At 49.1% G+C, this 12835-nt stretch overlaps 1 protein-coding gene across 1 annotated transcript; it reads left to right on the top strand.

The window, feature by feature from the left end:
- The first annotated feature begins 3548 nt into the window (after positions 1 to 3548).
- Positions 3549 to 5499, top strand: LOC124697496. The gene is made up of 3 exons (XM_047230081.1): positions 3549 to 4852; positions 4970 to 5025; positions 5285 to 5499. Exons 1-3 carry the CDS (start codon positions 3561 to 3563, stop codon positions 5497 to 5499), a joined length of 1563 nt encoding a protein of 520 aa, XP_047086037.1. The 5' UTR covers positions 3549 to 3560.
- The last annotated feature ends 7336 nt before the right edge of the window (positions 5500 to 12835 follow it).

Here is a 12835-nt window from a genome sequence, read left to right as displayed (position 1 = left end):
CATTTGGGACAAATAAGGAATGGCAAATGTGGCCAACACAAACCCTAACAAGACTATGATAAATCGCCCTATTTAGGACTAACCCTAGCAAAAAAAATCAAACCCTAGGCAAGATCTAACAACTCCTAACCAAGATCTAAGCATAACCAAGCAGTCGGGGTGAGGGCTTCCTTACAGTTATCACCGGAGGTGAAGAAGTGATGCATAAGGAAGAAAATGAAGCCGAGATGCAGTCGCCGCCGCTGCCGTCGTCGCCAACCGGAGATCTGTGCGCCGCTTACCTGCTTGCCGACAGGAGGTGGAGCTCGAAATTTGGGAGGAGAGTGGCTGAGGGGGTAGAAATAGACGATGGGGCACAGCGGGAGGTGATGGAATCCTTCCCGCCCCTTTTCGCTTTTCGCCGATGCGCGCCACAACTCGTGCAATCTCCCTCCTCGTCCCCGCTTGTGCAGCCGAAGATTCGTTTTCTGCATTAGCTTCGTGCGAGATGTGGGTGGCTCGCTGGAAACAGCCGATTCAGACGTTCCTCCTGGACCAGGCCCAACGATAATTTAAAAATCGTGCGATGCAAAAACACGAAGAAACCCAGATACCAAACAGTCCAAAAACTACGCCTCACCTACAAGTCTAGGGGAGCCTAGTCTACCACTCTATGTGCGGACATTTCCCTTGTTCTTGTGGGATACTGGCTCATGCGTCGGCTGCATGAATGGATCGGATGGTTAGAGCGGCAAAGGCATTATTCCCGTGAAAGTGCCAGGTACGTACGAAAACGAGAGATACTTACTTAGCTGTAGCTGGATCTCGCCTCACCAGCACGGCATCAACTTCCATCATTCATTCTGATAGCCGATTAATGCGCTAGACGAAGAGTCTCGCGCGTGAAGGCTTAGCTAAATCATACTACCTCCGTTTTAATAAAGAAGACTCCCATATTTTTGAAAAGGCAAGCTAACTGAAATTTAATTAAATTTTTAGAAAAAAAATGTCAAAAACTATATAATTATATGGATATCACATGAAAATATATTTCGTGTTGTATTTATCGTGTTGATCTTGTATTTTCTATGTTAATGATTTTTTTCTTCTAAAAACTTGATCAAAATTGCATGTTTAACTTTTAAAAAATAAACTTTATTCATTGGAACAGAAGGTAGTATCATGGAGACAATCTGTTATCGTCACGGGGGCCTCGTGGTTATGGAGACGGTGTGGAGATCGACTATAGTATTTGTTCAACGGACATCACGTTGGTGGTTTGGCGGTCGGCGATTTCGTGAGGATCGGGGCGATCCGTCGGCGTTGTCATATGTCTGTGCATACGCTTCTTCCTCCTCATGTCATGTCAGTTAAAAATAATCTTGGAGTAATCCAGCACTACATTTTGGCACGAAGTTTCAATCAACACTGGTGGGAGATTATCCAAGATCAGAGTCAACTTAGCCCGTTGTGTAGCCATATGGAAAACTCAGTTAAGTGAGATCTCTAACAAATCACGACCAGCTAGCTAGTACGTCTACCACAAACTGCATGCACATTTTCGATCATGACGATGAGATTTCGAAGGGATTTCACGGTTGATGAATTACCGGAATTTGGCTTGTAATTGTTTTTCTAGCACACGAATCATGCGCACATGTTAGGGAGGCCCAATATATACAATCGCGACAGAATCATGTCGTGATGCAACGGATGATTCGCCGTACAGAAGTACTTAGAGGTTAGAGCTACCAGCATTAAACATTACACACTAACACACGAATGCACACTATATTACAGAAATCACATTGAATAACTAAGAAGATCGCGAGGTATATATTGTCAACAGGATCAACAAGAAAGGCGGCAGAATTATATTTTACTTCCACGTGCAAGCATGTGAACATGTGATGACCCCCTTTTCAAAAATTAGTATTCAAGTTGCCTCAAAGACAAGTAGTATCACTCGTTTCATAATATAAGTCGTCTTAGCAAACTAAAACGGAACAAAGGAGTCTAACTTAGGCCCCTTTTAGGTTGCTTGCGTGTGACGCGTGTTATACTTATTTAATGATCTGTTGCAAGAAAAAGGCAACAAAATACCGAACAATGGCTATCCAGACGATAAAACAGTGAAGAAAACTAGTTAGAAAAGGCTACATCATCATAATCTCGAACAAAATAAACCACTTAAATAATGCAGAACAAAATAAACCATCTTTTTGATCTGCTGTGAGTAATAAATTCAAGTTTATAATTAACCAACATGTTCTCTAGCCTTTGGTTCTAGACTAGAAACACTTATCCACATAATCATTTGCGGGTGCACAACTTGGTGCTTAATCACTAACCAACTATGTCGTTGCATCTAGCATGGCAAGCACCTCCACGAGATTGCTAGAGCAATCGCCTCCTTGACTATGTTCCTCCTCTTCCCCATCATCTTGCTTGCACCCACGGATAACGTCAAGGTTAAACTTGAGGTACGACTTTGGTGCCGAGCTTGGGAAGACAACTGGTTAAGCAAGGTGGGTTCGAGCTTGTCGAATCTGGCACCAACGAGTTGGATTCATCCCTAGCGAGCTCAACCTAGTGACGTTTGTGCATAAACAACAATATTACCTTTCCGTGGATTTTATGTTGCATAAATTCTATTGACATGCCGCAATCTTGTGTACGTTTTTCTGTGAACACACGAGCAATATGATGCGACGATTCTATGTGTCTGCAACAATTGATGTGTCAATGCTACAAATACTTTTGTGTGGTGCTGCAAACGTTGATCTCCGATGATGCATACATGTTCTAGATTTTTCTCGAGGAGTTCGATGCGGGCGATGCAGATTTTGTAGCGGTGGTTGGGGATTTGTTGCAAACAGATTTGTTTCTGCATTAGTGTTGTTGAAATGTTGTCATTTTTGTACGATTTGAACATAGGGGGCAAATTGCTGCAACCGTGTTGCAATTGTATGAAAATTTTGTTGGACCCATGGTGTATGCTACAAGGGTTCGGTGACCATGATTTCACATTTTATGATGATCTGGCGGTGGGGGAGAGGGCCCACTTCTACCCAAATCTGACTATGTTCGGGGCTGTCTGAAAACTATATACGCGTGATATTTTTAGAAAAGACCATTTCTTTCACTACATGATATCGACATTCTTTAGGAAGGTGTAAAACATGCGAAAGGAAAGATAAAAATAGCGGTAACTTTCACTTGCAATGACCGCCCTTCTCTTGCTCCTCCAAACGGCTAAACACGTTTCCTTTTCGTCCGTTTCAAAATTAGTCAATACCAAAACTGGCACCCCCATTTTTAGGCCAGAAGGAAACAAAAATATTTCCGAATTCGCAAAAAAAAAAAAAAAAAAAAAACGACGACCCACCTCCTCTGACGTTGCCTCCTATTCCTCACTCTCTCCCCAAAAAAGTCGACAAGAAGCAAGCCCACCACCGAGTCACCAACCCAGAGCACCAAACCGTCCGGCCACGGAGACGGAGGCAGAGCCGAGCACCGCTCCTCGGGCCGGCGCGCCGGCCTCCTTCCATGCAAGCCGGCATCGGCCGCCACGCCCGGCGATGCCCAGCCTGCTCAAGGACCGCGCCACCGGCCGCCTCGGCCGTCTGATCTCGGCGCTCCGCCCCGCGCGCGCCGGGCCGCTCCCCGTCCAGACCGGCTTCCCGACCTCCCTCGCCGACCTCTTCGTCAAGAACCATGGCCGCCTCCGGAAGCCATCGTCGTGCGCGTCCGCCGGCTCCCGGCGCAAGAAGCGCGGCGCGCCCCCTTCGCCCTCCCCTCCCCCTTCACCCGCGCCCTCTCCCCCGGCTTCCTCCCCACCCACACCGCCGCCTCCGCTGGTCGCCGTGTCGCCTCCAACCCAGCCAAGACCAGAACTTCCGCCTGCTGCTGAACCCGTCTGCGACGCCGGAAGAGAAGGCAGCGTCTTCGGCCTTGGATTGGGGTTCCTCGCGCTGGTGGGCGTGGTGATGTCCCTCGCCATCCTCGTGATCTGGAGCAGGAGGGTGGTCGCGGCGGCAGTCACCGTCGCCGCCTTCTCGCTCTTCCTGCTCGAACCCATCCGGTCATTCTCGCTTCGCCGGAAGCCCCTGCCTCCGGCCACCAGGGAGGCGCCGGATTTGGGCGGCCGCGGCTACGTCTCGCCGATCCGGGAGGTGGAGGCGGAGACAGAGCCGCCGACACGGAGCTGCTCTGACTCCGACAGGTGGACCGATGTCGCCTCCATCCTTTCCACCGAAGATAGGATCGAGGAGATGAGAGAGGCGGGCGACGGTTCAGGCAGCTCGAGGGGGAAGGCGAAGAGGAGGTCCTGGAGGAAGCTGATCCCCAGGAAGCTGCAGAAAGGCAGGATTCGTAAGGAGGAGGCGGGTTCTTCTCTGTCGAGTTCTTTCCGCAGCGAGAGCAGCGACGCGGATGTCACGGTTGGCGGCAGTGCCACCAGGGCGACGGATCGCCCAGATTCTCGCCGTGGCAGCGGACGCCATCAAGCGGATGCCACGGTTGGCGGCAATGCCAGGGCGATGGATCACCCAGATTCTCGGCGCGGCAGCGGACGCCATCAGGCGTACTCCGTGGCGGACGCCGCTGCCAAATCGTCGGATCCTTCGGGCCCTCGCCGCGGCACCAGCGCCGGAATGGACGCCGAGGTGCGCAGCGATGTTGGCGTGCCGATAGGAGTCGATGCGGATCACGCCGTCCCCGTGGCGGATGGCCCAGGAGGAAGGCGGCTCCCTTTGGTGGCTGCCGTCGTCGTCGTCCTCGTAGGCCTGGTCGCCGGGAGGCTCCCGGCCGTTGCGTTCACGGTGCTCTTCGTTAGCTCGCTTCAGAGATTGTCATGTCGACGCGAAGGGAGGTGATTATTAGAAGATTTCCCATCTGAGATGTAGGAACCTGACCTCCCGAAGGGTGATGTAAATTAGTGGCAACTATAAAGCAGAAAGTGGTGATAACTTGTTCCCGTTGTTCTCAGCTTATTCGTGAAACCATCGCCCATTGCAGACTGCTGCAATGGTGGTCTGATCGCAGGCAAACTACTCGGTTTTTTCTGCAGATTTGGAAGTTCGGCCAGTCAGCCTCACAATAATGCTTCCAATACAATTTTGGAGAAGAACCGGCGCCATTTCCGAACCTCCAATCGTTTCAGAGCAGTGTTTCGTGCACGAACAGACCAAACCCCTGACACGACGAACAGAGACCGCGCCGCCCGCTTGTCTGTCCCATCGGGAGCTAGACAAAGCACAAAGCTAGACTAGTACTATAGCTCCGGTTTTTGATCCGCGTACAGCTTTGGATTCTTGTGTTGTGGATCCATGGCAGGACCAGGCTATGCCGGCGGCAAAAGCTGCTGCAGACAAGACAGGCAGGGAGAGCAGCCGAGCAGGCAAGCCATCATTCCAAAGCAGCCTCTCCGGCTCGCCGCGGTTCGTGGATCACGAGGGTATACGGGTGTTGTATCCGTCGCTCGCTCCAGACGCGCCGGTCTTAGCGCTTGCAACCTGATAGCTCTCGTCTTAAATTGGAGCGGTTGCAAAGTTCTCTCGAGACAAAAGCAGGTTAAAATTAACGTCTTCTTGTGCCCGCGAAAAAAAAAATTAACGTCTTCTTCAATTGCCCGTTCTCCACGGTGTTATTAAGTCAGCGATTGGGCTGGAGTTCGGCCCTCAGTTGTTGTCACGTAGCACTCCGACGAATGTTGAACGGATGCAAGTCAAGCGGTGCCCGTCCAAACATGCTTTGTTTGGTTAGGAATTTTCAGCAGTTCTTTTGTCGAGCTTCTTCTCCTCGTCAAAGTCTACCCCATTTTGTGCCGGGTTTGTTCCAGCCTCCAGCGTTCAGTTTGAAACGACGACGCAAAATGGTACAGTTAATTTTCTCTTCGAATGCGCATTCGGATATACTTTTCAGGACACTGGCGTATATGTTTTAGGAAACCGCCAGATACAGAAGTAGATGTACATATTGGTTAAGCAGGTATCCGACAGATACAATCTCTGAGATGGCACTGATAGTATCCGACTGATATAAATTATCCTATATTTTCCAAGACTATTTGATTTCTTTAAACCAATATGGTTATCCGATAAAATTAACCTAAAACAAAATATCCACACAACCAAGTCAGTCCGCCGAATATGTATGCGGCGTGGATATTGATTAAGCGGATCGGCAGATATGCCATAGGATATGATATTGGTAATATCTGTCCTATATAGACTATCTGCTATTTTTTAGGGGATATCCAAGATCCTCGAATAGACAAATAAATTTGCCATATTCCATATATACACACAACCAAGTTAGTCCATCCGTCAGCTATGCATTCCACCATGATCGAAAAGATCGATCGATCAAAGCCCCCAAATTCCAGGGACCCCCAATTTTCTGCAGCCTAGTAGTCCAGTACCTCTTTTTTGGAGCCCAGACCCAACAAAATACGACTAATCAGTTCGTCTTCTCGATCCGCAACCTGGAGCTCCAGGAAAGGACGACGTTCTACTTCTTAGAGCATCCCCACTCGTTGACGCTCCCCACGCCCAAATCCGGCGAAATTTTCGTCCGGATTGGACGAAAATTTGGCCTGGGGGACAGTATATTTTCAGTCGTGTGCTCCCCAAGCGGCGTTTCTCGGGGAAAAAGAGGATGGCCCGGGGAGTCCGGACGAAAGAGGAGACACGTGGGCGTGGGCGATTGGTTTTGCTCCATCCGGAGTCCCCGAGCGCTCCCCGGGGGGCCGGGGATGGCGTGGGATCGCCAGATGAATTTAGGGCATCTCCAGCGGCGCGACGCAAACGGACGCTGAGCGACCGTTTGTGTCCGCCGTGACCGAAAATGCGTCGTGCACCACCTCCAGCGGCGCGACACAAAGTGACCGGGCTGTCCGCAGAGACGCAAACCTGGCCCAAATATGCGCCAGGTTTGCGTCTCGGCGGACGCTGCGCGGACGCGCAAAGCGCTCGGTCCTCGCACGGGCCCGCCCGGCGGCGGCACAACCGCTTCGTCTTCCGCGAGCATTACTCCGGGCGGCGCGCGTGCAGCCTTCGCAGGGCCGCGTTAATGGCGTGCCTCGGCTTCCGCGAGCGTGCGCAGCTAGTAGACGTTGCACTGGCAGGCCATTGAAGGCGATATGGCGTCGGAGCCTTTTAAATGGACGCTGCCGGCGTCCATTTCGACGACCAAACCATTGACAAATCCCACAGTATCCACCCCACCGACCACGCTCCGCCTGCTGCTCCGGCGTGGGATCCCTGGCCACAGCCTCCTGCCCATGCGGCGGTACCTCCTCCACCGCCGGCGTACGAGCTTCCATGGCCGACGCCGGAGTTCATTAACCTCGTCGGCCGACGACGACCGGAGGGCAGCAGCAACTTTTAGCACGCCTTTATGGCGTTTTTATGTTTTTTTTAACGTAAATTATGGTTGCATGAATGAAAAAAAAATTATGCGTCGCGCCGCTGGAGCCACCCCCGACGCAAACGGACGCCCGGACGATTTCGACCATTTCGGCCGACGCAAACGGACACGACGCGTCCGTTTCGACGTCCGAAATGCGTCGCGCCGCTGGAGATGCCCTAGGCCCAAATCCGGATGAAACCGAGAACCTGGGGGCGCGACTGGACCGTTTTTCGCCGTCCGGATGTAAAAAACGGCTCGTGGAGGCTTCTCGGGGAGACGAGTGGAGATGCTCTTAGCTGCTGCGCTGCTCAAAAAAAAAAAAAAAAAAAAAAAACTGTTGCGCTGCTATTGCGCCTAGTGCCGGCGTGGGATACTTTCCCGTGATCTGTCCTTGCCGGCGAGTCGGCGACCCGGCGTCAGGTTTACCAAAACACCAATCAGCGGTCAGATCAGTTCACAAACTTCAGTCTTCACCGATCAGATCAGCGATCAGGTTCGATTACATGTCGTGAATGTCACTGGAATGAGGACAGATTCACTTGCTATTAAACCACTGCTGTGTTAAACAAACCTGAATTTAAATAACTCGCTGTTCACGAATTTGTTGCTGCTTCAGACTTTCAGTTTAGAGCTGCCACACAATAGTCTGTAGTCAACAACTAGTCATGAACTCATGACGCCTTATTTTGTATTTTTGCTAATTTGTTAAATAGGACAAATCATGAGAAGAACAAAGTGTCTATCTGGTGCTGAAAAAAGAAGGAAAAAAAAAGACTAGATGCAGTAGCAGTCTCCAGGAAAATGGGGCCCCGGTGTAAAATAAAAATGTAGGTCATACAAAAATAAATGTGACAACATTTAATATTAATAAAATTGTTAAAAATATTCTCGTGGTTCAAAAAATGATTCAACGGTTTAAAAAAAGTACGTTTGGAGATTGAAAAATATGTTTATGCAGTTCGGAGAAAATGTCAAAGAGTTTTTGAAAACATGTTAACATGCTAACAAAATTTACATTCTTGATTAGAAAAAAAGTTAAAAACACATTCATGGTTTCAGATTAAATTTTAGCTGGCGCATATAAAACGAGGTTGGCCTCGTTTTGGAAATAGTGATGGTTGAAACCTTTGAGATGAATGGTATATATTTATAAGGAGTTTTAATTTTTTCAAATACAAATCTCGTGATTTTTCCATGTTTTCAAAAAAGGTTTAAAACAAAAAATGAAGGAAATACATAAAGCTTCTCAACTTTTTCTATATGCAAATGTACCTACAGCTAAAACATGTCTATATTTCTTCGTATCTACAGAAAGTTGAGAAGATTTTTTATGAACAGTGGGAGTACTATTTATTGATGACAAAGGAGAATAGAAAATAGAAAACAAGGAAGGAAAGAAGGAAAGAAGTGCTTATATTACGTACAAGAAGCCTAAACCGAAATTATACTATTAAAAGAGTAAAAAATAAATCTGGAAAAATGATGGAAGAAAACTGTTTAAAAACGGAAAAGCAAAGCGAAACATGCTTCGATGGGCCAGGCTTACAGAGCAGCGCGGGCGTGTGGCGAATATGATCCGATACGGCAGAGTTTCATTCAACAGGCCTGTGACGGCCAATTTATAGAAAGACAAAAAAAATAATAGTAGCCTGACAAGTGACGAGCCAACCGTGTCCATGCTTTGGGCCTAGCAAAAGCAACATATCATCACTTTTCCGGCCGTTTCGAGTAGCGGCAAGCTCAGCAAAGAAGGGTGTGTTTGGTAGGCCGGGCCAACCCACCAATTCTCATCTCAGCAGAGATTTCTAAAAGTTTGGTTGTTTGGTAGCCCGGTTATCTTTTATGGGCACTGCCCAACTCACCCGAAAAAGGCCTCTCAGTCCTGCCCGGTAGAGAAGCTGAAATCGAGCTTCGCACCTGGGCAGGGCTGACCTCGCCCGGAAAAACCCCCCCGCGCCTTGCACCCGGCCAAAATCCAGCAGGGGTTGGAGACGCCCGACCTCATTTCCCCCCAACCCCGCTCTCCCTCAACTCCGCGCGCGCCCCTCACCTTGATGCCGGCCTCCGCCGCCAACTCCTCGACGCCGGCCGGAGCTCCCTCGCCTCGGCCGCCCCCGCCTCGACGCCGGCCGGAGCTCCCTCGCCTCGCCTCAGCCGCCCGCCGCCACGACGCCGGTCGGAGCTCCCTCGCCTCGCCTCGGCCGGAGAGCACCCCTCCCTCACTTCGGACAGCCATGGCCAGCTGAGCTCCCTCGCCTGGGCCGCCACCGGAGCTCTCTCGCCACGGAACCAGCTCGCCGGAGCTTCCTAGCCGTGTCAAACCTCCGCCCCGCGCCGCCCTCCCCAGGTTCGACGCCTCGGACCCGAGCTCGAGCAGGGAGGCAGCAGCTCGCGCCGGCGGCTGACGAAGACGGGAACCTCCCCAGCACAGGAAGCATGTCACGCCGGCACGTCACCGCCCGCCGCCGTGTCGAGCCAACGCCCACCGCCGGTACCCCGCGGTCCGCCGCCGACACCGAGCTGGGCGTGGTGGAGACGAGGGGGCCGATTGCTTTTTTTATTTTTTTTAGGGTCCTTTGTGCAACAGTTAGGACCTCTCTATAATTCCTTATTTTTTGAGCCAAGCTCAACCCATACATGCTAACCAAACAAAGTATCAGTTCAGCTTGCCTCAACACACACAACCTACCAAACACATCACAAAATCTGAGGCAAGCTTGCATGAGGTCAGATATCTCAACTGAGAAAGTGAATCTGAAGTGGCACAGGCTACCAAACACATTGGAAATTGCGGTATGCGCCGCCGATTGCTGTCCAAGATAGCACGTGAAAAATGATGGGACGCAGTGGCAGCGAGATGGTTGTCCACTTGTCCTCTTCCCATCCCGGCTGGCCCCGTTCTTCCACATTTGGGACGTGTTTGTTATCCTGAATTTCGCATCAGGACCATTTTTTGTGTGGATCGTTTGGTTTCCTGGCCTACCATGCGTTGTTGCACAACACGGTCCTTAAAGCACCCCGCCAGGTTCGGGAGGACGTCTGAATCGGCCCGTTCCACGGAGCCACCTTCGTCTCCGCAAAAAGTGATAACGTCGCTTTCCCGCAGAGCCATCGAGGGGAGATGGTGTGAGCTCGAGGAGAACAACAAAAAATCGACGGAATGAATTTGGTCACCGCCCTCAAAATTTCTCCACCGTATATAGTGGTGGCTCTCTCACCACCAATTTCAAATCTCCCATTCCCCCCATTTCGAGCTCATCCACTCTTCAAGATCTAGCGACATGGCTGGCTCGTCCTCACTCGCAAGGTCTGCAAGGCTGGCGGCGGTGATGTTGGCTGTGGCGGCGACGACTGGCCACAGCTTGTCATCTTCTTCCTCTGCGTCGATCACTCCGGTTGTTGAAGCTTCTGTAAACCCTAGCCATAGATCTGTTAGAACTTATAGGTACACATGGACATCTGAGAGCATACATTGTGGGACATTCCTTCGTCATCGGTCGTGGTTGGATCTGGCTCTACCACTGAGACAGTTATCGTGGTTGGATCTGACTCTAGCACGGGGACGGTTGTGTTGTCTGCTTCTGTGTCAGGGTCTCCTTCTTCCCCGACCTCAGTGCCGCGTTTGGATCTGATGCGTGCAGTCGACACGTCCGTTGGGAACCCCAAGAGGAAGGTGTGATGCGTACAGTAGCAAGTTTTCCCTCAGAAAGAAACCAAGGTTTATCGAACCAGTAGGAGCCAAGAAGCACATTGAAGATTGATGGCGGGGCGTGTAGTGCGGCGCAACACCAGGGATTCCGGCGCCAACGTGGAACCTGCACAACACAATCAAAGTACTTTGCCCCAACGTAACAGTGAGGTTGTCAATCTCACCGGCTTGCTGTAACAAAGGATTAAACGTATTGTGTGGAAGATGATGATTGTTTACGAAGAACAGTAAAGAACAATTGCAGTAGATTGTATTTCAGATGTAAAGAATAGGACCGGGGTCCACAGTTCACTAGTGGTGTCTCTCCCATAAGATAAATAGATGTTGGGTGAACAAATTACGGTTGGGCAATTGACAAATAAAGAAGGCATAACAATGCACATACATATATCATGATGAGTACTATGAGATTTAATCGGGGCATTACGACAAAGTACATAGACCGCTATCCAACATGCATCTATGCCTAAAAAGTCCACCTTCAGAGTTATCATCCGAACCCCCTCCAGTATTAAGTTGTAAACAACGGACAATTGCATTAAGTATGGTGCGTAATGTAATCAACACAAATATCCTTAGACAAAGCATCGATGTTTTATCCCTAGTGGCAACAGCACATCCACAACCTTAGAACTTTCTGTCACGGTCCCAGATTTAATGGAGGCATGAACCCACTATCGAGCATAAATACTCCCTCTTGGAGTCACAAGTATCAACTTGGCCAAAGCCTCTACTAGCAACGGAGAGCATGCAAGAACATAAATAACATATATGATAGATTGATAATCAACTTGACATAGTATTCAATATTCATCGGATCCCAACAAACACAACATGCAGCATTACAAATAGATGATCTTGATCATGATAGGCAGCTCACAAGATCTAACATGATAGCACAATGAGGAGAAGACTGAAGGAGATATGCCCTAGAGGCAATAATAAAGTGGTTATTATTTATATCTTTGTGTTTATGATAAATGTTTATATATCATGCTATAATTGTATTAACCGAAACATTAGTACATGTGTGATATGTAGACAACAAAGAAGTCCCTAGTATGCCTCTTAAACTAGCTTGTTGATTAATGGATGATTAGTTTCATAATCATGAACATTGGATGTTATTAATAACAAGGTTATATCATTGTATGAATGATGTAATGGACACACCCAATTAAGCATAGCATAAGATCACGTCATTGAGTTATTTGCTATAAGCTTTCGATACATAGTTACCTAGTCCTTATGACCATGAGATCATGTAAATCACTTATACCGGAAAGGTACTTTGATTACATCAAACGCCACCGCGTAAATGGGTGGTTATAAAGGTGGGATTAAGTATCCGGAAAGGATAAGTTGAGGCATATGAATCAACAAGTGGGATTTGTCCATCCAGATGACGGATAGATATACTCTGGGCCCTCTCGGTGGAATGTCGTCTAATGTCTTGCAAGCATATGAATAAGTTCATAAGAGACCACATACCATGGTACGAGTAAAGAGTACTTGTCAGGAGACGAGGTTGAACAAGGTATAGAGTGATACCGATGATCAAACCTCGGACAAGTAAAATATCGCGTGACAAAGGGAATTGGTATCGTATGTGAATGGTTCATTCGATCACTAAAGTCATCGTTGAATATGTGGGAGCCATTATGGATCTCCGTATCCCGCTATTGGTTATTGGTCGGAGTGAGTACTCAACCATGTCCGCATAGTTCACGAACC

This window comes from Lolium rigidum, chromosome 3 (genome assembly GCF_022539505.1).
Source record: "Lolium rigidum isolate FL_2022 chromosome 3, APGP_CSIRO_Lrig_0.1, whole genome shotgun sequence".
NCBI lineage: Eukaryota > Viridiplantae > Streptophyta > Magnoliopsida > Poales > Poaceae > Lolium > Lolium rigidum.
Note: the sequence above shows the minus strand (reverse complement) of the source record. Positions and strands in the feature narration are given on the sequence as shown.

Bases quoted from the DNA above. Each gene is read 5' to 3' on its own strand.
- LOC124697496 (XM_047230081.1), top strand. From the start codon at position 3,561: ATGCCCAGCCTGCTCAAGGACCGCGCCACCGGCCGCCTCGGCCGTCTG. The intron at 4,853-4,969 runs GTGATTATTAGA...CGTTGTTCTCAG, and splicing joins TCATGTCGACGCGAAGGGAG to CTTATTCGTGAAACCATCGC. The intron at 5,026-5,284 runs GCAAACTACTCG...ATCCGCGTACAG, and splicing joins CAATGGTGGTCTGATCGCAG to CTTTGGATTCTTGTGTTGTG.